Source organism: Leptopilina heterotoma, unplaced genomic scaffold (assembly GCF_015476425.1).
Source record: "Leptopilina heterotoma isolate Lh14 unplaced genomic scaffold, ASM1547642v1 Lhet_206, whole genome shotgun sequence".
Taxonomy (NCBI): domain Eukaryota; kingdom Metazoa; phylum Arthropoda; class Insecta; order Hymenoptera; family Figitidae; genus Leptopilina; species Leptopilina heterotoma.
In genome coordinates this window covers 1,074,277-1,099,033 of record NW_025110922.1, presented here as the reverse complement: position 1 = coordinate 1,099,033, position 24,757 = coordinate 1,074,277, and the positions used below count along the sequence as shown (strand labels likewise).

Below are 24,757 nucleotides of genomic sequence, written 5' to 3'. Positions count from 1 at the left end.
TAAAATTCTTCGCAGAATTAAATTAATTTCAATAATTTTTCTCAATTCAATGACTTTTAATATCTACTATTTCAATAAAATTTCACAAAATAATTCAATTATTTAAAAAGAAATTTCATAAAACTATACGCAAACATTCAATTATTTTAAATTATTCATTCTTTTTCATAAATAATAAAAATTTCTCAAGAATTTAATTCTATACAAATTTATTATAAATTTCTTCTCAATGACATCATTATTTTCATGAATAATTATTATTTCCATTTGTCATAAAACTTCCATCAAAATTCTTTGCAGAAATTCAATTATTTTCAGAAATAATACAAAATTGTACAGGAATTCAATTATTTACAAATAATAAAATAATTATTTTTCAAAATTTTAATAAAATTCTTCGTATAAATTCAATTACTTCAATAAATACTAAATTTCGTTAGAAAAAATTATAATTATTAACAATTTTCATAAAACTTTCATAAAATTCTTCTAAGAAATTTAATTGTTTTAAAAAATTTTAAATAAATTTTTTCCATAAATTAAATTATTTTCATTAATAATAAAATTCTTCAGTGAAATTAAATAATTTTCGCAAATAAAGTTTTCACGGAAATTCAATTATTAAAATAAATTTTGATAAAATTTTTCGCAAACATTCAATTATTTTCATAAATAATAAACTTGTTCTCAGGAATTCAATTATTTTCAAAATGATCGAAAAATGAAATTATTCTTAAAAGTTTTATTAAAATTCATCCAAATAATTTTAATTATTTAAAAATTTGTTGATAAAATTATCTTTATGAGAGTTCAATTTTAAGAAACATTCAATTATTCAATAAATTGTTTATTTTTGTATTTAAATAATTGAATTCTCGTAGGAATTTTCTAATAAAAATTGATTTAAATATGAATTTCAGTTCAAATTGTAGATAATAATTGAATATTAAACTCTCTAAATTTGAATTAGTAAACATGGTTTCTAATTTGAATTGGTGACTGATATTATGCTTTTGAATTAGCAGATTGTACCAATAAATAGTCGTTTCTACTAATTTAATAGTAAAATTTAGGTACTAATTCAAAAGCAAGAAGTCAGTCACTAATTCCAATATTTAGTAACCATACTTTTAACTATAAATATTGTAGAATTAATTTTATTCTGAAAAAGTTTATTTGAATTTTTTTTAAAATTATTTGAAGTCTTTATTTTCTAATATATTTTTTATTTTCAAAAAGGTTCGAATTTGAATCTTTTGAAGAATTTTAATTCTCATGGAAAAATAATAATGATTAAATATTTATTTAAAAAAGAAGCAATAGAATATTTTTCTGAGTAATAATTTTTAAACTGAATGAAAATGTTCTTTAGAGACAAGAAGAAGTTAGAATTTTGTCAAAAAGTCAGGGAAATATAAAATTAAATTTTTGTTGTCAACAAATGTAGTTTTAAAAACCTAGAAAAATTCCGTTTTTTAACTTGGAAAAGTCAGGGAACTTGAAATGAGCAAAAGCGTGGCAACCCTTTAAATTTATATACTTTTCTATACTTGATTATTGTTTAAAAATAAAAATTCGTTTTTGTTGACTTTAAAAATTTTATTTTTGTTAAAATTTCAAATTTTCAGAAAGAAATTTATATTTTATTTACAATCCGTGCATAAATTGTATAAAATTCCATTCGATTGATTCGTGGTTCGTTTAAAAAATCATTGATTATTATTTAAAAATTTTTTATTTTTGTTGTAAAATTCACTTTTGTTGATTAATTCGTTCATTTCAAATTTTTTGGAAGAAATTTATGTTTAATTTACAATCCATTACATAAATTGTACAAAATTCCACCCGATTACTGAATGAACGTGTTTTATTTAAAAAATTAAAACTAATTTATGCTTCTTTTACAAATTGGAAAATACTAAAGTTTGAAGTTGTTTTGATATTGAAAGATTTCATTAATAAAATGAAATTTTTTAATAATATACAAATTCTTATTAGTAACATAAAATTTAATCCATCTTCCAGAAAATGAATATATAAACCTTGTAAACCAATTGCAATTTTTTAAAAATTTATTTTGATATTCTAAAAAAGTGAATATTTTTCTTATTTAAATGAAAACTATTTTACCACTTTCCTCCTTTTTTCTTTTTCTTCTGTTGAACTTTACGCTGTTGCTGTCTAGGACCAGAAGTTTCAACTGCAGGACTTTGACGGGGATTTGGAGATGGTTTTGTGGTAGCCATCTTCGTGATGTCACTGAAAAAAAGAAAAAATTGTTAAATAGACAAAAGCACTAAAGGTAAATTCGTTTAAACTATTTTTCTTTTTAGAAAAAATCCGGAATGATTTAAAATTCTACGTACAATTGATCGCTGGCTCCCATTGCCGCTCCCTGGGTTCCTTTCATCGCGGCATCTCTGTTCCTTCTATCTCTCTTTTTCCTAAAACCGCTTCGCTCATGTTTTGGTAGCCATCTTTCCGGATCAGGATCAACATTCGCATCGTAATTCTTCGGCAATTTTCCTTTACGTTTGCGTTTTCTGCTCTTCTTTTGCGCTACGTCGGAACTTGGAGGTTTTCTAAACATTCGTAGAAAATTAACATCAAAACTTGACAATAAATTCTAAATTCTAAATAAATTCCAAGTTTTTTGTAAACTTCAATTATTTTTTAGAATTTTTATTCAAAACTTTTTTCGAAATAAATTCTTACCCTGGCGAAGGTTCGACTTTTCCTTTAACAACTTTACTGCCAATCACCCAATTGCTACTTTCCAAGGAATCGACATCCATATTTTCTGTAAGATGATCAAGTGGTGGTAGACGTTTCGACAACTGTTGAGCTTTCACCGGATCAAATTGAGCATAGGCAATGACCAATTGAGCAAGAGTTTTTGTATCACTTGGTGATGCTGCGAGTAATTCCTCCAGACTGGCAGCTGCGACAGTGACTTCGCCACCACGCAAATGAAAATCTGCAGCCTGCCTCCAGAGCGTGCCCAAATTTCCAGTATTTTCCTGAAAAGCATTACAAGATTAATAGAGAAATAACATAAATAAATTATAGACTTCGCACTCGATAATTAATTTTAAAAAGAGAAGCAAAAAGTAGCTTTCAAGCCAAAAGAAAGTAGTAAAAAAGTAGAAATCGAAAAATTAAACTTGACGAGCAAAAAAAACTCATTTTAGAAACTTCACAAAACTGACAAAAATTCTATTCTATATTTTATTTTTCCAACTTTTTCCTAATTTTTATACAAAAAATATTTACTTCTTTCTTATCATGATGCTAATAAATTCAATTCCTTCAACGAATTTTATTATTCATGAAAGAATTTAAATATTTATAAAAATAATTTTATTCTTGCGATAAGAATTTCATACAAATTTTTAAATACAGTAGAACCTCGATTATCCGAGGTAATGTGGGGAAGAGGTGCCTCGGATAATCGAAAACTCGGATAACACGGAACAAATGAAAATTTCATAATTTAAAATTATTTTCCATGTGTTTAAAGTGTTAGAATAATATTAAACGACAAAAATTAACGAAATTTTAAATGCAATGATCACAAATAGTAGTTTTGTAAAATTTTTTTTCCAAATTTAGTCGCTCGATTCGTTTTATCCGAGTTATTCGGCATTAACCGAGCATGTTTAGTGCCTCGGATAATCCGGAATCTCGGATAATCGAGGCTCGGATAACCAAGGTTCTACTGTAATTCATTTCTTTCGACTAATTTTATGCAAATTCTAATTTAAATAATTGAATTCCTGAGAAATTTTTAATATTCATAAAAAGAATTGAATTCTTACGAAGATGTTTACAAAATTTTTTTTTTAATTACATAATTGAATTCTGTTTGGAAATTTTATGAAAATAGTAAATATTGAAAGTCATTGAATTGCGAAAAGTTTTTAAAAATAATTAAATTTTACAAAGAATTCTATTAAAATTCTTGAGAATAATTGAATGTCTGTGTGGCATTTTATCTAATTTTTTTGAAAATAATTGAGTTTCTAAAAAGCATTTTATTATTTATGAAAATAATTCAATTCTTGAGAACGATTTTATTAGAATTTTTAAAAATAATTGAATTTTTAAGAAAAAATGTATTACTTTTGAAAATAATTGAATTCTTGTGATGAATATCGTTATTTATGAAAATAATTGAATTTTGCAAAGAATTTTATTAAAATCTAAAAGAATAATTGAATTATTACAAAAAAATTTAATTAAAATTGTATTTAAAATTTTTAAATAATTGATTTCTTTCTAACAATTTTATTTAAATATTTGAAAATAATTGAAATCTGTCGAAGAATTAAAAATTAGTTTTTTTTAATAATTGAATTCCTTTGAAAATGTTTATTCTTGAAAAGAATTGAATTCTTAGGAAGAATGTTATAAAAATAATTGAAATCCACCAATGAATTTTATTTTGATTTATGAAAATAATTGAATTCTTGCTTAGAATTTTATCAAAAAAATTTTTAAGAAATTGAATTTTCTTGAAGAATGTTATTATTTGTGAAAGTAATTGAATTATTGTAAAGAATTTTATTAAAATGTTTAAAAAGAATTTAATTTCTGTGAAAAATTTTGTTATCTTTGAAAATAATTGAATTCTTCATACAAATTTTATAAACATTGTTTTAAATAATTAATTTTTTCAAAATATATTAACAGAGTGGTCACAAGTTTCAGTTTATCAATTTCCCTGACATTTCCCTGACAATTTACTGACATAAAAATTACTTTCCCTGACAAAATTCTTTTTATATGAAAATATGAAAAAGTCTTAATTTTCTTAATTTCCCTGTCAAAAAATTTTTTCCTGACATTTCCCTGACTTTACTGACATGTGGCCACCCTGATTAAATATTATGAAAATTTTATTTTAAATAATTGAATTCTTTCGGAAAACTTTATTTGTGAAAATAATTGAATTTTTCGATTAATTAATTTCAAATAGTATTAAAAATAATTGAAATTCTTTGATGAGTTTTATTATTTATGAAAATAATTGAATTCTTGCTTAGAATTATGTCAAACATTTTTCTAAATAATTGAATTTCCATGAAAAATATTATTATTAGTGAAAGTAATTGAATTATTCTGAAGAATTTTATAAAAATTTTGTTAAATAATTCATTTTTTCGAAAATTTTTTGAAAATGCTATTCGAATATTTTTTGAAAATAATTGAATCTTTTTAAAGAATTTGATTATAATGTATGTCAAATAAAATTGTTTATATTGTCGCCTTGGGTCCAAAAATATTGGACCCAAGGCCACAATATAAACAATTTTATTTGACAAAAATTAAGGTCCTGAAAACATTCTACGTTATTATAATTTATGAGAATAGTTTTTTTATTTCTAGTATTAGCGAATTTAAAGTAGCGGAAATTTTCAAAACAAAAACTGAAATAGTAGCTTTTAGTGGCTGAAATCTAAAAAAAGTTCCCAAATAGTAGCATAACGTAAAAAAAGTTGTAAAAAGTAGGTTTTAGTAGATGAGTGCGAAGCCTGGAATGAATATATCAAAGTAATTAAAAAAAGTAAAAAGTAAATTAAAAAAAAGTATAAATAAAAAATCTGAGTTTCGAAAACATTTTTAAGAAAGATTTAATAGAAAATTGTGTACCTTATTTTTCTTATAATAATTAACAGCATCCTTGAGAATTTCAGAAGCTCTCTCACGATTATTTTCAGCCATATGAAGAGTGACGAGAGCACTAACAATTCCCGGCAATGATCTTTCCTTATCGCTGAAATTCTCCAAAATTTTAATTGCCTCCTTCCTTTCGTCCTGACTCAAGAGTAAATGTACGCATGCTAATTTCATAGATAATTCATTCTCTCCAGTCATGCATTCGGTTATTAATTTCGAAGCTTCCTTCGCTTTGCCCTCCTTACTCAACTGCATAGCTTTCACTAGCGTTGCATTCGACGTTAATTCAGGATAATCTTTAATTAGTTTATTGCACAACTGATGACATTGTTCTCCCTAAATAACAGAAAAAAGACAATTAATACACCCATAACAAATTCAAAATTTTTTTCAATTCTTTAATTTAAAAAAAGAGCTCAAAGAAAAATTAAAGAATTGGAAAAAAAGGTGAAATTTTAATTTTAATTTCTTAAGCAAACCTGATTAGTGAATAAAGCGAGAAGGCACTGATTATAAGCGATACTTCGTCTTTGAGGAATAGTGAGTTTATGCTCCAAACCATCGTGAGTAGCACTCTTCATTCGTTTCTTGCTGTCGAAAACATTTTGATCCTTGTTTAGAGTAACTAAATTGTTACTGGCCACTGCGAGTAGAGCAATATCATTAGGTTTTGTTTTTAAAACATTTGTATATAAAGTCTGTGCTTCCTTATCGCGGCCCTGAAGTTGAAGACAATAGCCGAGTTGAATTTTTATAATGCCAAGTTCCTCCTCGATTTCCTCCTCTGTCATGCCATCTTCTTCGAGTAATTCACGACACATTCTTTCTGCGGTTTTCAACTTTTTCTCAGCCTCGGCTAAAATTACTTTATCGCCTCCACTTCCTTGGGCCACCAGTTGACAAGCCGCATTGTAAGTTAATTCGTAAGTGTGCTCCCTCAGTGAAGGTACTTCCACACTCTGGAATTTTATTTAATAATTATTTTCTAAAAAATGTAATTTTGCAAAATATAAATCTTTAAATTCTGTTATTGTAAAAATTCTAGGTGCATTAATTTCACTGAAACACTAATCACTCTATTTTCAAATTTAAGGTTGACACAAAAAAATAATTTTATCTTTCCCTGATTTTTCCCTGATTTCCAGACAAAATTTTGATTTTTTCCCTGACCCTAAAGAATATTCTGATTTTCTCTAACAATTCTACTAAAAAAAATGTTCTATTACATTTATTTAATTTAATTGTAAAATTATTCGAAAACATCAATAACTCCATTTTTAAATAAATATTTAATTATTATTATTTTTCCATGGGAATTAGGATTTTCAAAATATCAAATTCATATTTTTGGAAATTAAACCATTAAAAAAAAAACATGAAGAAATCGATCACTCCGAGCATTCGACTCGGAGCAATCTATATCTTCATGGTTTATAATAATTAAAGATGACCGACTGATGAAATCATTATTTTATAATTATAAAAATTTTTTCCTGTAAATTTTTCAAAATTATTTTCAATACTAATATTGAAAATATTATCATTTCAATTAAATTATTATTGTCTATGAATTTTGAACTAAAATTCTTCATTAAATCAATTATTTCTAATTATTTTTGAAAAAGTCCTTAGAGAATTAATTTATTTAAGTAAAAAAATTAATAATTTATTGAATAATTGAATTTAATGAATAATTACATTTTTCGAGAAATTCGATTAAAATTATATTAAAAATAATTGGAATTCTGCGATGAGTTTTATTATTTATGAAAAACAATTATTGAATTTCTAAAAAGACTTTTACTATTTAGGAAAATAATTGAATCCCTGCAAAAAATTTTAATATTTGTGTAAATAATTGAATTTTTTTTTAAGAAATTTATAAAAAATTTGTAAGTAATTAAATTCTTTTGAAAATAATTGAAATTTGGACAAGAATTTAATTAACATTTTTGAAAATAATTAAATTTCATTATTTATAAAGATAATTAAAATTTCAATTCAATTATTATTTTCTAGAATTTTTAAATAAAATTCTTTTTTAAATAAATTATTTTTAATAATTTTTAATAAAGTTCTTTTGAGAATTTTCAAGTTCATTTTGCCTACAATAATTCAATTTTACGAAATTTTGATTATTCGAAAATTCTTCAATTAAATAAACATTAGAAAATAAAAACATGAAATAATTTTTAAAAATTATGATTAAGATTTAAAAAAAAAATTAGTTCTATAGAATTTTTAATTAAAAATACCTATGAAAAAATTAGATTTTCAAAGATTTTAATGTATGTGAAAACTTTTTAGAATTAACTTATTTCCAAAAATTACAATTATTAGTAAATTTTAATAAAATTTTTAAGAATAATTAGTTTTCGAAAAAATTTATGCAAATTCTATTTTTAATAAATGAATTCCGGTCAAAAGTTCATTATTTTAGAAAATAATTCAATACCTACTCGTGTAGAATTTTATCAAAATTGTTTTTAAATAATTTAATTCTTTTGGGAAATTTTATTAAAATAATAGATATAAAAATTATTGAATTAAGAAAAATTTTTGAAAATAAGTGAATTCTTGTGATGAATACAATTATTTATGAAAATAATTGAATTTTTCAATGAATTTTATTAAAATTCCTGAAAATAATTGAATTTTGGCGAAGAATTTGGCTATTTATAAAAATAATTGAAATGTTGACGATTTTTTGAAAATAATTGAATTTTTGCGAAGAAATTTATTAATTTTGAAAATAATTGAATTCTTCTGATAAATATTGTTATTTACGAAAATAATTGAATTTTGCAATGAATTTTATTAAAATTCTTGAAAATAATTGAATTTTGGCGAAGAATTTGGCTGTTTATAAAGATAATTGAAATGTTGACAATGTTTTGAAAATAATTGAATTTTTGCGAAGAAATTTATTAATTTTGAATATATTTGAATTCTTGTGATGAATACAATTATTTATGAAAATAATTGAATTTTGGCGAAGAATTTGGCTATTTATAAAGATATAATTGAAATGTTGACGATTTTTTGAAAATAATTGAATTTTTGCGAAGAAATTTTTTAATTTTGAAAATAATTGAATTCTTCTGATAAATATTGTTATTTACGAAGATAATTGAATTTCGCAATGAATTTTATTAAAATTCCTGAAAATAATTGAATTTTGGCAAAGAATTTGGCTATTCAGAAAGATAATTGAAATGTTGACGAGAATTTTTTTTCAAATTATTATAAATAATTGTTCTGGAAAGAATTCTGATATTTATTAAGATAGTTGAATTCTTTCAAAGAATTGCTTTAAAATTTTCAAAATTTAAACAATAATTGTTTTGAAAAATTTCAGATTAATCATAATTACTAAATAAGTACGTACGGAATCATTGCTAACTAAATTGACAATAACAGCTGACAAGTTTGTTTCCCTCTCGTCCTCATAATCATCCGTCGTGTTTTTAATAATATCCCGATAAACTGCAAAACAGTCTTCATATTTTTCCAAACGATAAAGAATTTGAGCCTTGAGTTCTTTAATTTTCAACGAAGGATTTTGAATGCCCTCCACAATTTTTAAAGCTTCCGGAACTTGGTTCATTCGATACAAGCAATAAGCTCTCTCAAATTCCAATTTTCTGTGTAATAGAAAATAAAAACATTTTTATCAGAAATTATAAATCTAGAATTTGAATACCTATATTGAATAAATTTTAAATTAATTGCAGATAGAAATTTAAATATTTTAAAAACGTATAATTATTGAATGAACACTCTACTCACGCTGTAAGTTTCGCATTCTTGACAATAAGCTGAAGGGCATCATTAAATTTCGATAATTGCATGTAGCAAATAACTTTACAGTGCAAGGCTGCTTCTTCATCTTGAGATATTCCCAAAACTGGAGATAAATTAAAATTTCAGTTTAAAAAAGTGGAAAGATTTTCGTGAAATTGAAATTTACAGGTTATTTAATAAAATATTAACAACAATTGAGGTATAAAGGGGAAGAAACAAGTGAAAAGTTTTATATTTACATTTGAATCGAACATATTGAAAGTAACATTCTTTTAGGTTAGGATACAACTTTTGGTAAAAGAAGGAAAAGTTTAAAACTGATAGTAATAAAATTAATTTAATTTAATAAAATATGATATTTACTTCTATTTGCTGTCTTCAATGCTCGATCATATTCTCCATTTTGTCCTTGTTTATTTAATTCTGCATACAATGATGACAGGTTACTGTCTTTAGAAGCCATGTTGCACTCATTAAACTCTCCAGTAGTACACGTTACACCCACAAAGTTACACGATGACCAGACAATGATTATTAAAAACTGAACAAATCACAATGATTCATAAGTGTATTGTATAAAAAAAATATTTAAATTTCCCTTTCCAATAATTTATAAATAATTACTGAATTATTTATCAACGTGTTTATTTAAATTTATTTAATTGTAGCTACTTTTTGAAAAGCGCGCGAGAAACATTTACCAATCAGCGACCTGCGTTTACATGTACGTAACTTACGTCATTTACGTGCTACGAAACTTCGAGTTGCTTCAAGTGTGAAGTTAGCAACAAATTAACTTCAATTGTGCGTAGAGGGCGTAGTGCATTTCAGTCAATGCTATTTCTGCAATTTTGTATTTATTAACTTTATTAATATAATTATAGTGCCAATGTCTTTGGCATCAAAAACTGTTTTTACTTTAAGTTGTGTTGCAACAGTTTCAACAATTGCTTATGTGCATTATAAACAACAATTCGATCAGTATGAAAATATATAATTTTGAGGTTATGTCGTGTAAAGAATCGATATAATTTTCTTTCATTTTAGGGAGCAACTTCGCTTGGGTGTAATTCGAGATAAAGAAAACCAAGATCGTAGAAAACGTGAAAATCTTCATATACTGAATAAACAACAAGCTCTTGCTGAAGAATTACGAAGATCTGAAGCAGAAAAGGATAAATTAACTAATTTAGCACTCTAAAGTAATACATTCAAAAATTGTTTTGGAAAACAGTTTAAAAGTGAACTGAACATAGTGAAAAGGACGCTTTCCCGCTCATGTAATTAGATTACTGAGTTTGGTAGTTTTATTTAGTTGTTTATTTATTTTGAAAATAAATTTTGATTAATCAACAAGAATGGCAAGTGACGAATCAGACCAGGCCGATTCGGGTGAGTTCTAAAAAATTACTTCTAAATTTTTTCAGAGACTGTTTTTTAGTAAACAAAGCGTCATTTTGTACGCGTTGTACAATCTAAATCTTGTTTCAAACTCGAATTATCAAATTAGGCAAAATTGATAGAAATTCAAGTCTTTAGCATAAGCTAAAAGTATTATAGTTTTTTGTATAGATTCAATTTATGTGATTTTTATATAGTCATTTAAATTTCGGTTACTATTAGATGTTTTTATTTTTATTGCAGAATTGACTATCGTGGAGGAGAGTCTAATGAGCTTGGAGAAACTCGATCGTGCATCACCAGATCTTTGGCCAGAACAAAGTGAGTTTAATTTAGCATATTCTAGTTGAGTTAATTTAGAGGTAACTATTTATTTTTCGATGAAATGAAAAAATAAAAATGATGAAGTTCCAGGTGTAAATGAGTACGTTGCTCAAAACTCGCCTCAAACTGAACAGCCTTATTGGACTTCCTCACTGACAGCGAGTGAAATTAATCAATTACATCGTAAGTTTTTCAAAATTCATCATTATCATGTTCAAATTAATTAATTAATTCAAATTTAAAAAAAAAATGTCCTCAAAATTATAATCATCTTTATGAAAAATAAAATTCTTCTCCGAAATTCAAGTATTTTCCAAAAATTTCCATCAAATACTTGGCAAAAATTTCATTATTTTCAAGAATTCTCCTCAATTCAATAATTTTCAATATCTACTATTTTTCCAAAATTTTCCAAAAGAATTCAATTATTTAAAAAAAAATTTTAATAAAATTCTACACAAACATTTAATTATTTTCATAAATAATAAAAATTTCACAGAAATTCAATACTTTTAAAATTTTTTATTAATTTCTTCGCGAAATAATTACATTATTTTCATAAATAATTATTATTTCCATCTTTCATAAAACTTTCATTAAAATTCTTCGCAGAAATTCAATTATTTTCAGAAATAATAAAATTTTTATGGGAATTCAATTATTTAAATAAATTTTTGATAAAATTCTTCGCAAACATTCAATTATTTTCATAAATAATAAAGAATTCAATTATTTAACAAAAATTTTTAATGAAATTGGACGCAAACTTTTAATTATTTTCAAAAATTTTCAGGAATTCAATTATTTTTCAAAATTTTAATAAAATTCTTTGTACAAATTCAATTGCTTTAATAAATACTAAATTTCGTTCAAAAAATTCAATTATTAACAATTTTCATAAAACTTTTATAAAATTCTTCTAAGAAATTCAATTGTTTTTAAAAAATTTTTCCAAAAATTAAATTATTTTCATAAATAATAACATTCTTAACTGAAATGAAATTATTTTCAGAAAAAATAAAGTTTTCACGAAAATTCAATTTTTTGAAAAAAATATTCATAAAATTCTTTGCAAACATTCAATTATTTTTATAAAAAATAATACAATTTTTCTCAGGAATTCAATTATTTTTCAAAATTTTAATAAAATTCTTTGCAAGATTTCAATTATTTTCATAAATAATAAAGAATTCAATTATTTAAAAAAAAATTTTAACAAAATTGTACGTTGTACGCAAACATTTAATTATTTTCAAAAATTCTCAGGAATTCAATTATTTTTCAAAATTTTAACAAAATTCTTTGTACAAATTAAAACCTTAAAAAAAATTGAATTTTAAGAATTATTCAATTATTTAATAAATTATGTAATTTGTATTTAAATAATTGAATTCTTGTAGAATTTTCTATTAAAAATTGAGTTAAAATTTTAGATTATAATTGAATATTTGAAGCATTACAGGATTTATTTTTAGAAATAACTGAATTTTGAAAAGGTTTCAAGTTAAAATCTTTGAAAACTTGAATTTTTTGTACTATTAGTTATCAATTTTCTATAGTAATTAATTTTTTCTTAAATTTTAATTACAATTCTGTTGAAATTAATTGAATTTTTAAATATATATTTAATTATTAAAAATAATTTATTTATAGAGGAATTTTAGATAAAAACTCTAAAAAAAATAATCGAATTTTGGAGAAGTTACAAATAATAAAACTCATCACAAATTTTAATTATTTTTAATACAATTTTAATCAAATTCCTCGAAAAATGTAATTATTCTTAAAAATTTTATTTAAATTCGTCAAAAGAATTCAAATATTTGAAATTTTTGTTGTTAAAATTCTTTATGAGAATTCAATTTTTAGAAATATTTAATTATTCAATAAATTATTTATTTTTGTTTTTAAAATAAATGAATTCTCGTACAATTTTCTAATTGAAATTTATTTAAAAATGAATTTCAGTTAAAAATTTTAGATAATAATTGAATATTAAAAACATTATAGCATGAATTTCAATCGGACATTCTTTAATTAGCATAAAACGTAAAGAAATTGATTACTCCGAGTCGAAGACTCGGAGTGATCGGTTTCTTTATGTTTTATAATAAATAATATTTTTATGAGTTGTTGAATTTCGAGAAGATTTGAATTTGAATATTTTGAAGAATTTTAATTCCTACTGAAAAATAATAATTAAATGTTTATTTAAATAAAAAGTCATTGATGTTTTTTTCGAATAATTTTACAATTAAATTAAATAAATGTAGGCAATTATAAATAGAAATAAAAGTTGAAAATTTTAAATTGAATTTAAAATACTAAATTTCAAATAGAATTTAAAGTAGAAAATGATGAATAGAATTTAAAAACAAAATTTTTTATTTATCAACAAAATTATTTTGAATCCAACACTGAAATATTTAATTAAATTTTTAGAATTGGGAAACTTAACAATGGATCTACTTATAAAGGAAGTTAAAAAACTTCACGATTTAGCTTACGAGCTTGGAGTTGAAGAAGCTAGGGAAATGACGCGCGGTAAATATTTGAATATTTTTAAGCACAAATAACATTTAAGAAACTAAATTTGTAAAAAAAATCGTATTTTTATTAAATATATCTGTTAAATATAATCTAAATATTCGATGTTAATTAATCCTCCAGTATTAATTTCACTTACTTTAAACTTATTATTTTATTTTGATGTTTCGGTTGTTTGGATTATTATTACATATTATTTTTTTTGTTCAAAATCAGTTTAGAAGACTTATTTTTTTAAAAGTTGTTTCTAATCCAATCAGTATATTTTTGAACGTCAACAAAGACTGTAGGATCACTTGTTTGATCCTCACAATCTGATCCGTGGGATACAATACCAATCTGCAGGGAAATTTAAAATTTTTAAATTATCACCAAATAGAAATATTGAGTGTATTCTTTAATTTTTAAATTTTTAATTAATAAAGTTATACCAGAAAATAATTATCGCCTTCACGGCTGAAAAATGGAGCACCACTGAAACCGGAACATGGCTCTTCTCCCCTCGCACAGAGTTCAACTGATAATCCACGTTTTGTATATTGTGAACACTCTTCCAAAGGCATTAATTTCATTCTCAATATTTGCTGAGTTGAAGACATATCTGCGTTCGAAATAAAAAATTTCCAATTAAATTTAATAATTAATATTACATTTAATAATTCCTTCGGATAGAATTGAATTTTCGATTATGTTTAAAAAATGCAATTTTTTCGACTAAAACGCCTTTTAGTCGAAAATCGATCCGAGGTCTGCAAATCGCTATAGGTAATATTTTTCTTATTAATATCTTCAAAAATAACTAATTTTGTTTGAATTATTAATTGAGACATTAAATTAAACGTTAAAGTTTGTTAAATTTAGGAGATGAATTTTTTACTTTACCTCTTTGGAAAGACAATTTTTCCTAAATTTAGGAGATGAATTTTTTTACTTTACCTCTTTGGAAAGACAATTTTTCCCATCCAACGACGGTGCCTAATTTTCCTTCCCTGACAATGAATTCGGCAGGTGGAAGACATATCGGTTGTGCTGTCACTAAAAGAAAAGGTAACTACAAATTTAATATTTAATAATTAACACAAAAATTACTCATCAGAAAACTAAAGAATTTCAAGTCTTGTTACATTTATCAATATTTTTTGTCTCCCAAACAAGCGTTTGTGAAAAACAATTTTTTTTTTGGGTTTCAAAAAAATTGACGAATCTGGGGATAATTTTAGAGAATTCGAAAAAAAATACTTCATGAGTAAATTACCAGTAAATTCGATAGAAGTCGTTAGACGTAAAAGAGCAATATTATTTGTGTAAGTTGTTGATTCAAAGCTCGGATATTTAATAACGTACGAAATTGGATAATGTCGAGCCTTGTGGCTACAAAATAATGCATTGCAATCAGGATCCATTGAAATGTCGAAATCCCCAACCACCACCGAGTGCCTAAATAAAATAAAAAAAATTACTTTTAAAAAATATTTAAATAAGATACTTGAAATTTAATTTGATGAGAAAAAAATTAATTCGACCTACAGTTGGAAATTTCCATAATTTGCTAATGCACAAGTTGCTGTTGTCAGAATGCTTCTTTCATTTATTATTGTACCAAGACAGGGATAAATTACGGCTCTGTTTGCATTATCTAAAAAGAATTTATTATTAATTTTTTGAAATTAAATTAAATTTTTAAAATTAAATTAAATTTTTGAAATTAAAATTAAAAAAATTTATTTAATAATTTATTTTAATTTACCAGTAAGTAGATAATAGTAAAAAAATCTATCTTTTCAACTTCATTTTTAGTTCAGAGTTTAAAGTCTATAATTTTTCTACGAAAACTTCTGCTTTTTTCAGAAATTTCTTTTTTTTTAAATCACTAAATGAAAATTTAGTCATTTAGTCAAATAAAAATTTGAAAAAATAATTTTTCTTTGTGAAAATTTCAGATTTTATTTTGGAAGGAAACGAAACTTACTGACGAAACTAACGAGAACGACGAATGGATAACTTCCTAAAGTTTCTACATTGCTTTTAATTAAAGTCTGCCCACATTGAAGATTCCAGACCGGATATGGAGATGATTCCGGATCAGAAATTGCATCAACGGAACGTGCAAGTGGATCACAACATACTTTGAGGCTTGATTCAGTGTATCCACAAATTGAGGATCGTAATCTTCAAAAAAAGAAGAAGAAGACGAATGAAATGGTAAATGGTCTAATTAATTTTGAATAATGAGGAAATTGGAGTAATCTCGAAATTATTTTTTACTGCAACTTTTTGAATGAGAAAATAATATTAGCAATTTAATTATTTTTACTAATTATTGAATTATTTTTTAATTATTTAATTATTTACTAATTATTGAATTATTTTTTAATTATTAAAATATAAAAAAATAATTTTTAATTATTTTTACTAATTTAATTGAAAATTTTCACGATATTTTTCGAAATTAATTACCTGGAAACTGGAAGTGCTTGTTGTTGCATCAAATTCAATAATTCTGGACAATTGTGCAGTTTAATACACTTTTTATTTGTTGAACAAGAAAAAACACGATCGATTCCTGTTTCATTGAAAGAATTATATTCTGGCCAAAATTGTCCTTTGCAAGAATGTACCAAAAGTATAAGTACTTTCAGTTTCAATAAGTATAAAATTACAGAAACTTTCATTTTTGTAATTATTACAAGAAATTGAAAAATGAAATTTATTCTTTTTTTTTTGTAATTTTTGAACTAGTTTGTAAATTAAATTTGTTATTTAAATCACAAGAAACTGAATTTAATAAATTTTGCAATTAAGTTTTCACATTAATTTTTTAACTACTTAAATAATTTAAAATTAATAATAATAAATATTATATTAATAGTTTAAAATTTAAATGATTATAAATTATTTAACTCATTATATTCATAAAATATATGAAATTGATAAAAAATATTTTATTTTAAAATTATTGCACAAGTCTTTTGAGATTAGAATCCGAATACTGAGGGAATTTTTTTTATCTTCTGTATATGTTGCATGTAATGAGCAACAAATAATTTTTTGCTTCTAAGTTACCTTCATTAAAGTATTATTTGCGTTTCCGCCGGAAATCTGAGAATTGCGTTTTAGCCTTAAAACAGTTTAATCTTTTATCAGAGTAATAGAATTAAGTCTATATAAATTCTCAGCAAACGATGACATCGAAAATCATCTAATTATATACAATAATAATATTTTTTATATTTTGTTTTTTATTTTTATAAACAATTTTTTCTATGAATATTTTATATTTATTATCAATTTTTTCATTATAAATAATAAATATACATGTATTTATACCTATAACATAAAAAATATTTAAAATAATAAAATATAAAAATTCAGATGTTGATGGAAATAAATGTCAGATTAGTTAAAAAAAAAAATTAATGCACAATTTTTTGTAAAATTTCATAAGAATTATGAAATGATTTATTTTGAGAAAAAAATAAACAATTGAATAAATTATCTCTGAATTATCTACTTATGGTCAATTTGAGAATTTTTTTTTTTTTAGTTTTTCTCTTTACATTCTATTGGAAAAGTGTTGTTGAATCTTCTTATATTCCATTCCAGAGCTGCTTCCACGATTCCGGTGGCTTTGATAAAATCAACGGACACAATATTTGCAGATAGTTGCCATTTTGTGTTGTACCACATGGTAATTTTTGCATCAACTTCTTCTGCCATTTTTCGAAGTCCTCCCAGTCTGTCGAGAAAAATGTCCCAAGCCTTGGGAGTCAATTCTGCCATCGCGGATCTTGGATTCACTTTCAAGGAACTGAAATAATTCGTTTTTTTAATTGTAAGTATTTAGAGAATCAAACTTTTCATATTATTAAAAAATTTGTTAATTGATAGTAAATTGAAAAATTAATAGTGAATTGAAAAATTAATAGAAAATTGAAAAATTAATAGTAAATTAATAAATTTATAGCAAATTAATAAATTATTATGAAAAACCAATAGTAAATTGAAAAATTAATAAATTATTATGAAAAACCAATAGTAAATTGAAAAATTATTAAATTATTATGAAAAATTAGTAATAAATTGAAAAAGTAATAGTAAAGTAAAAATCATTAATATAATAATTAATTTCAGTTGCAATTAATAAAATGACTGAAAAAAACTAAATACAAAAATTGTCGATTACCTGAGGGCATTGGTTTCAATTTTATTCAAATACTCATACAAATCGTCAACTTTTTGCACATTGCCCCATTGTTGATAGACACTTGGCCATAAACTTTCGTACATGCCAACGACATTTTGCTCGTCATATCCAATTATAAGTCTTTTTCCCGAAGACCAAATTGTTTCTAGTGTGCTGGACCAGCCGAAGGATTTTGGAATTATATAATCAGCAAATTGCTCTTCCAAAAATGCGACCAATTTCCGATGAGTTGTGAAATCTTTACCAAAACCTGCAATTCATCAATTTTACATTTTTTTTTTATTTAAATTTATCGAAATTTTATCGCAATGAATAACTTAAATTCTAAATTTTTCTATTCAATTCTATTCAATTTTTAGTTCAATTTCAATTTTAAATTTTCAGTTAGAATTCTTTAAAAATACGATTATATTTAAAACTAATTTTTAAAAGTAAAAAAATACAATTCTTTAAAATGTAAAATTTATTTCAATGGAATTACAGGGTGTCTAGCGAACCGGGAAATCGGGAAAAACCGGGAAAAACCCGGGAATTTGGTTCGACCTCAAAAAACCGGGAAAAACCCGGGAATTTTCTATTTATAGGGTATTTTTTGAATTATGTATATAAAAAATTATAATTTTTTTCAAAATCGTCAAGGGTAAATTGATAGTATGAAGCAGTAGTAAAAATAATAACTTAAATTTTATTTAAAACTAACTTTAGTATAGGTTATATTATAAAAGTTAAAGGATTTGTACTATTATTATTTTTATATAACAATTTATAGGTATACAATACGTAACAAATTTTATAAGAAGAAATTGAGAATCTTCTGTGATATAGGAAAGGCAAAGATTTTACTTTTTAAAACTAAATACGGGGCATTCCATTTCAAAACGATCCTCCTTATAAACAATTGACATTGTAAGGCAATTTTTAAATCATTATTTCTTATATTTATTGAAGCCAAACTTTATTTACTATTAGTGGTTTTAAAACAAAAATTTCTCAACTTTATAATGGTAGAAATTTTTTTTTTTAAATAATAGAATTTATGAAAAAAATTAAGTTTGAAAGATAACCTTTTTGAATATCTCAAAACACGTCGCATCCGATTTTCTTGAAACTTATGTAAAAATAAAGCTTAAATATTCTAGTTTAATTCTATGTAAACATTATAATGTGCAATTCATGGTTTGAGAAATTAATTAAATTTTACAAGTATTTCAAAGGGTATAATGTATGTACCGAGCGGAATTTTTTTTTTCAAAAAAAGTTTTTCTTAAATTCCCCTGAATTGACAATTATATTATAAAGTTGAGAAATTTTTATAAGTGAAATTTTTATATTCTATGTCAAGTTTTTAGAAATTATTGTATAACTTTAATCATTGTAATTTAATAAAAACAATATTTAATTACGTAAATAATGTTATTGATAAACATTTAAATATGTTTTTAAATCCTTTGTGAATATCCGGGAAAATTATTCAAGAACCCGGGAAAAAACCGGGAAAAACCCGGGAATTTTAAATTGACGATTCGCTAGACACCCTGAATTAGACAAACTTTCCGATTGTCTCGATTTTTTGAAACTATTTTCGGGAATTCAACTATGTATTTTCTAAAAAATTTTATTACAATTTTTCAAAAACCACATTTTTTTGGAATTTCTAAATACGATTATATGTATTTAAAACTAATTTTTAAAAGTAAAAAAATTAATTTCTTTAAAATATAAAATTTATTTCAATGAAATTTGACACACTTTTCGATTGTCACAATTTTTTAAAACTATTTTCGGGAATTTAACTATTTTCTAAAAATTTTAATTACAATTTTTTAAAAACCGAATTTTTTAGAAATTTTCTAAATTTTATAATTCAAAATTCCAATAATTTTTGTTAAATAAATATGTAAATACTTATTGTTAATTTTTTTTCTACATGAATTCAATTTTTTAATAATTTAAATGTAAAATCTTTTAAATTATTTTTAAAAATTACAAATGCGATTCTTACAAATTTCAAAATTCTTTTTAGAATTTTGAAATAAAAAGTATTCAATATTTTAAAAACTTTTTAAAAAAATAATTTTGTTAGAATTAAAAATTTAATTTTTAGAAATATCAAAGCACTTTTGTTCTAATTAGTTTAAATTTTTATTAATTCTAGAGAATATTGATTTTCTTTAAAAAAAATGTTACAATTTTTTTAACTTTTACAATTTTGAATCAGAAATAATTTAATTCTTGCATAGAATTTTATACAAATTGTATCGAAAATAATTTAATTCTTAAAAAGGAATTTTATTAACATTTTCGGAAAAAATTGAATTCCTTCTAAAATTTTGAAAATAATTAAATTCTTTTAATACATTTTATTAAAATTGTATTGGAGATAATATTGAATTTTTGATATAAATTTTATTATTTTATGAAAATAATTGAATTTTTGGGAAAAATTATAGTATTTATGAAAATAATTGAATTTTTTTGGAGAATTTCATTAAAATTTTATTCGCAATAATTGAATTTTTGCGAAAAACTTTATTAATTATAAAAATAATTAAATTCTTGCAATAAATTTTACCTTTTTTAAAAAATAATTGAATTCTTGCGAAGAATTTTATTAAAATTTTATTCTAAATAATTGAATTTCTGTGAAAAATTTCATTATTTACGAAAATAATTGAATTCTTTAAAAAAAATTTATAAACATTTTTGAAAAAAATTGAATTCCTTCTAAAATTTTAAAAATAATTGAATTGTTTCGAAGGATTTATTAAAATTTTAGAAAATAATTGTATTCGTTCGTAAAATTTTATTAAAATTTTGTTTAAAAGTAATGGAATTTTTAGAAAGAATTATATTATTTTGAAAATTATTGAATTCTTGACAAGAATTTCATTAAAATTTTATTGTAAATAATTGAATTTCGGCGAAAAACTTTATTAATTAAAAAAATAATTCAAATCCAGCGATAAATTTTACTTTTTCTTAAATAATTGAATTCTTGCGAAGAATTTTATTTTTATAAAAATAATTGAATTCCTGTGAAAAATTTCATTATTTACGAAAATAATAATTGAATTCTAAAAATTTATTTTAGCTAAATTTTTGAAAAAATTTGATTTATTTTGAAGAATTTTATTTGCTACCTAATGAAGTATTGAAAATAATTGAATTTCGACAAAAAATTATATTAATTATGAAATTATTTTTTTATTTTGTTTAAAGAACAAATTTTATTTAAATTTTTAAAAATAATGAACAATAAATAATTAGATAAGTGAATTTTTAAAATGTATTAAAAAATTATTATTTAAATTAAATTATTATTTAAAAAATGGAGTTAATATTAAAAAATAGAAAATAAATATTTTGCTAGTAATTTGCGTAAATTTGCATATAAGGAAGAAAAAACATTATTAAATAAAGATTGATTTACCGACAGGAAATTCTTGCACGTCGAATATGACAATTTCATCTGTATTATCGAGAAATGTTTTCACGTCTTCAACGACTGTTTGGAATGGTACAACGGCAACGAGTCCGTGACTTCCCCACCATTGGATTTCCTCGGTAGCATAGTAGCCCACTCGGATGTCCAGATATCGAGCTCCATAAATCAGTTGACCAAGAATATCCTCATCCTGAAGGGTAATTATCCTAACGATTATCAATAATGTATTAATTCATATTTCATTGCTACAATTCCCCATTTCGCGATTCATCAATACGATACCTACCACGGACCAGAATTTTATTCTTTTAATTACTATTTTTTCATTTTTTTAATTAATTTTGATTTTTAATTTTTATCCGTATATAATAGAATATTTAATAACAAATAATAACCCTAATATTTTTGCAAATAATTTTTTATCCTAGTTTCGAACGTTCTAATGAACGACGATATTTTTTTTTAAATGATTTTTATGATTTTTTTTTACTGCTTTTAATTTTTGTTTTTACAAAAAGAAAATTGTTTCTGTACACTAAAAAATTGATTCTTTACTAAGTAAATTTCCAATTTTTGAATTATTTTTCTTTTTGTGTGGCAATTTCGAAAAATTTGAATATTTCGTTCATTTGAACGTTCAGAATTTTTTGGAGCATATAAAATATTGAATTTCGAAATTTTTGAAAATAGTTTCATTTTTCTTAAATTTAAGTACCTGGGTAATTGCGTATTTAGTGACTAGAGTTTCAGGCAAGAGCAAATCGGTTTTAGTGTACGCTGAAGAATCGTGTGTTCCTGGCAAAAAAATATCTCTCATTCTTTGGCTTCCTAAAATACATCTCATATCGGCCATCCACGTTGGCTCAGTTTTCAGACAATTTTCTTTTCTCACCATTCCAGTCCGCAACCAAGCGACATGATATTCTTCAACAAAAAAATTATCATTTTTCGAGTCAATTAAAAATAAATCATCAATTAATACAATTTATATGTTAATTTGATACATATGATTGACGTTAATTGGTAAGAGTCGGAGATAAGAGAAACTTGAGAATAAATAATTATTATGTTCATCTAAAACGTTCATTTTAATTATCAACACTTAACAGTTGCTAATTACAATGAACCGCAATTATTAACTCGTTATTACTAATAACGTTTAGTTGAATAATTAAAGTAGATAAAAATTAATGAATGCAAATGGGGAAAAAAACTGGGGAAAATTATAAAATTATATTTATCAAATTATCTGCTCACTTAGGCATTGTTTAGTGAAAGTGAGATTAGAAGATGGAATAAAATCAGCTTCTATTCCTGTTTTTGCAATTCCAATAGGACTCGTTGGTTCCATTATGAAAATTGGTTTCAAATCATCTCTTGGCTTTTCAAAGAAAAGTCCAATTTTGTCACCTGGACGGATCTTCGTGTGACTCCAGTAAATTTCAATTTCTCTACTAATTTCGGGCGACACAATTGGCGAAATTAGTATGCCCACGTAGGAATTTTCAAATTCTGAAAACAAATGTTCCAAAAAAATATTTTTTACAAATAATTTATTCTTTAACTTTTCTAATAATTTTTTTCTTTAAATGTTTTCAATTTTAAAATTAATGTATTAAAAATTATTGAATTTTCTTTGCAAAGAATTTTGTCAAAAAGTTTGAAAATAATTGAATTTCGTCGAAGAATTTTATTATATTTATAAAATTAATTGAATTCTTTCGAAGAATTTTATTATTTATGAAAATAATTGAATTCTTTCGAAGAATTTTATTATTTATGAAAGTAATTAAATTATTGCGAAGAATTTTATTAAAATTCTTGAAAATACTAATTATAAATTATTTTGAAGAACTTCTTTGATTTTTTTTTAAATAATGGAGTTTCTTTAATAATTTTAATTGAAAATTTTTAATTTTATGAAGACTTTTTTTCAACTTTTTAAAATATTCGTGTCTGTTAGTAATTGAAATTAAAAATTTTCTTAAAATTCTATTGAAAATAATTGAATTCTTAAAAAGAATTTTGAAATTTACAAAAATAATTGAATTGTTTCGGAGAATTTATTAAAATTTTAGAAAATAATTAAATTCATTCGTGAAATTTTTGTTACAATATTTGAAAATAATTAAATCCTTTCGCGAAATTTTCTTAAAATTGAATTAAAAATAATTGAATTGTTTTAAAGAATTTATTAAAATTTTAGAAAATAATTAAATTCTTTCGCGAAATTTTATTAAAATTGTATTAAAAATAATTAAACTCTTTCGTGAAATTTTATTAAAATTTTATTGAAAATAATTGAATTATTACAAAGAATTAAAAAAATTTTTTTTAAATAATTAATAATCAATTATTTACTTAAGAAGTAGATTTTAAAAATTTTGAATCTGAAATTATTCAAAAATTGAAGTTCATATTTCAGAATATTTTTTTAAATTAAATTTTAAATTGAATTTTAAATAAAAAATTGCAAATAAAAAGCAAAAACGTTAAAAAAAAGATTTAATTTTTCAATATTTTTTACATACAATTTAAATTTTGTAATTCAATTATAAAAATCGCACGAAATTTTCTATTTTCCAGGTGGAATTTAAAATTCCGCACTTTTGAATCAAACAACTATACCATATAAGTGAATATTGTAATCTTATCTGTATCCTTGAGCAATAATTAAAAAAAAATTGTCGTGTAATTCTTTAAAATTGCAAACAATTACGTTTGAATTTCCTATTTCAAAGAAAAACTTCATCTGGATAAATTATTATTTTAACTGTAAAATTAATAATTTTTTCACATAGCATCGAGAATATTGTATAATAGATAATAATTGCAGAAAAATAATTTTATATTTAAAAACACTCACCGTCTGTGGAATTACCAGTGTTTGAAAATGGAGCACAATTAATTAATGAAAAACTGGCAGTTAAAAGCAGCAAAATATATAGTTTCTCCATTTTGTATTTTATAAAGTAGATTTTTTTCTTCTAAAATACAAATATTTTACAATTCTTAAAAATCCTCTTTTCTTCCATGAGTAATGGAATTTTTTCTGTTCCCTAGAAAAATTACAGTTTTTTTAATTTATAATTTTGTGATTTGTAGTTTTCTGATTTTCTGATTTATAATTTGCATAATTTATAATTTTATAATTTTGTAATTTTGTAATTTATGATTTTATAATTTATAATTTTCCAAATTCACAATTTTTGTCGATTTATTGTACTTTCACGAATTTATACAAAAATTATTCTTTCAAACGCAAACATCAAACTTTGGAATTTAATATTTTTTACAAAAGCAATTCTATTACAAATTTATTTTGTCTTTTTGAATTATTGGTATGGTACATT

At 23.0% G+C, this 24,757-nt stretch overlaps 5 protein-coding genes and 1 long non-coding RNA gene across 8 annotated transcripts in view; 3 read left to right on the top strand and 3 right to left on the bottom strand.

Annotated features, from left to right (window-relative positions):
* Positions 1-1,856: 1,856 nt before the first annotated feature.
* Positions 1,857-9,991, bottom strand: LOC122501258 (signal recognition particle subunit SRP72). The gene is made up of 8 exons (XM_043610590.1): positions 9,847-9,991; positions 9,469-9,586; positions 9,068-9,323; positions 6,159-6,638; positions 5,653-6,015; positions 2,716-3,020; positions 2,367-2,582; positions 1,857-2,259 (listed from the first exon to the last, which is right to left on the bottom strand). The coding sequence occupies exons 1-8, from the start codon at positions 9,944-9,946 to the stop codon at positions 2,127-2,129; spliced, it is 1,971 nt and encodes a 656-aa protein (XP_043466525.1). The 5' UTR covers positions 9,947-9,991; the 3' UTR covers positions 1,857-2,126.
* A 276-nt stretch (positions 9,992-10,267) lies between these two features.
* On the top strand, positions 10,268-10,687 carry LOC122501245 (protein PET117 homolog, mitochondrial). Its single transcript, XM_043610570.1, has 2 exons — positions 10,268-10,464; positions 10,531-10,687. The coding sequence occupies exons 1-2, from the start codon at positions 10,373-10,375 to the stop codon at positions 10,682-10,684; spliced, it is 246 nt and encodes an 81-aa protein (XP_043466505.1). The 5' UTR covers positions 10,268-10,372; the 3' UTR covers positions 10,685-10,687.
* A 44-nt stretch (positions 10,688-10,731) lies between these two features.
* Positions 10,732-13,853, top strand: LOC122501244 (protein lin-52 homolog). Of its 2 annotated transcripts, none has more exons than XM_043610569.1 (4): positions 10,732-10,875; positions 11,128-11,205; positions 11,299-11,391; positions 13,651-13,853. In XM_043610569.1, exons 1-4 carry the CDS (start codon positions 10,842-10,844, stop codon positions 13,782-13,784), a joined length of 339 nt encoding a protein of 112 aa, XP_043466504.1. In that variant the 5' UTR covers positions 10,732-10,841; the 3' UTR covers positions 13,785-13,853. The 2 variants fall into 2 exon arrangements, with proteins under 2 accessions (XP_043466504.1, XP_043466503.1); XM_043610568.1 differs by having other exon boundaries at positions 11,293-11,391.
* LOC122501242 (chymotrypsin-like protease CTRL-1) lies at positions 13,843-16,449 on the bottom strand. Its single transcript, XM_043610565.1, has 7 exons — positions 16,213-16,449; positions 15,725-15,924; positions 15,283-15,391; positions 15,011-15,192; positions 14,692-14,790; positions 14,187-14,356; positions 13,843-14,094 (listed from the first exon to the last, which is right to left on the bottom strand). The coding sequence occupies exons 1-7, from the start codon at positions 16,425-16,427 to the stop codon at positions 13,990-13,992; spliced, it is 1,080 nt and encodes a 359-aa protein (XP_043466500.1). The 5' UTR covers positions 16,428-16,449; the 3' UTR covers positions 13,843-13,989.
* Positions 14,363-24,757, top strand: part of LOC122501246 — a 19,073-nt gene continuing 8,678 nt past the window's right edge. The window contains exons 1-5 of the long non-coding RNA XR_006301554.1: positions 14,363-14,520; positions 14,617-14,802; positions 15,696-15,957; positions 17,359-17,587; positions 21,396-21,601. This is a non-coding gene — a long non-coding RNA (uncharacterized LOC122501246). The remainder of the gene's footprint in view (positions 14,521-14,616; positions 14,803-15,695; positions 15,958-17,358; positions 17,588-21,395; positions 21,602-24,757) is intronic.
* The window catches only part of LOC122501240 (PI-PLC X domain-containing protein 1-like), an 8,705-nt gene continuing 1,082 nt past the window's right edge, over positions 17,135-24,757 (bottom strand). Inside the window, exons 2-7 of one of the 2 annotated variants that reach the window (XM_043610562.1) lie at positions 24,271-24,463; positions 22,662-22,916; positions 22,120-22,328; positions 21,390-21,594; positions 17,939-18,209; positions 17,135-17,563 (exon numbers count right to left, since the gene is read on the bottom strand). In XM_043610562.1, coding sequence (XP_043466497.1) covers positions 17,296-17,563; positions 17,939-18,209; positions 21,390-21,594; positions 22,120-22,328; positions 22,662-22,916; positions 24,271-24,361 — 1,299 coding nt within the window. In that variant the 5' untranslated portion in view covers positions 24,362-24,463 and the 3' untranslated portion in view covers positions 17,135-17,295. The remainder of the gene's footprint in view (positions 17,564-17,938; positions 18,210-21,389; positions 21,595-22,119; positions 22,329-22,661; positions 22,917-24,270; positions 24,464-24,757) is intronic. The other variant, XM_043610563.1, reaches the window with a different exon arrangement.

Bases quoted from the DNA above. Each gene is read 5' to 3' on its own strand.
- LOC122501258 (XM_043610590.1), bottom strand. From the start codon at position 9,946: ATGGCTTCTAAAGACAGTAACCTGTCATCATTGTATGCAGAATTAAAT. The intron at 9,587-9,846 runs GTAAATATCATA...ATTTATCTCCAG, and splicing joins ATTGAAGACAGCAAATAGAA to TTTTGGGAATATCTCAAGAT. The intron at 9,324-9,468 runs GTGAGTAGAGTG...TCTATTACACAG, and splicing joins AAGAATGCGAAACTTACAGC to AAAATTGGAATTTGAGAGAG.
- LOC122501245 (XM_043610570.1), top strand. From the start codon at position 10,373: ATGTCTTTGGCATCAAAAACTGTTTTTACTTTAAGTTGTGTTGCAACA. The intron at 10,465-10,530 runs GTATGAAAATAT...CTTTCATTTTAG, and splicing joins TATAAACAACAATTCGATCA to GGAGCAACTTCGCTTGGGTG.
- LOC122501244 (XM_043610568.1), top strand. From the start codon at position 10,842: ATGGCAAGTGACGAATCAGACCAGGCCGATTCGG. The intron at 10,876-11,127 runs GTGAGTTCTAAA...TTTTTATTGCAG, and splicing joins ATCAGACCAGGCCGATTCGG to AATTGACTATCGTGGAGGAG. The intron at 11,206-11,292 runs GTGAGTTTAATT...AAAATGATGAAG, and splicing joins AGATCTTTGGCCAGAACAAA to TTCCAGGTGTAAATGAGTAC.
- LOC122501242 (XM_043610565.1), bottom strand. From the start codon at position 16,427: ATGAAAGTTTCTGTAATTTTATACTTATTGAAACTGAAAGTACTTATA. The intron at 14,357-14,691 runs GTAAAGTAAAAA...TTTCGAACGCAG, and splicing joins AAAATTGTCTTTCCAAAGAG to ATATGTCTTCAACTCAGCAA. The intron at 14,095-14,186 runs GTATAACTTTAT...ATTTCCCTGCAG, and splicing joins AAGGCGATAATTATTTTCTG to ATTGGTATTGTATCCCACGG.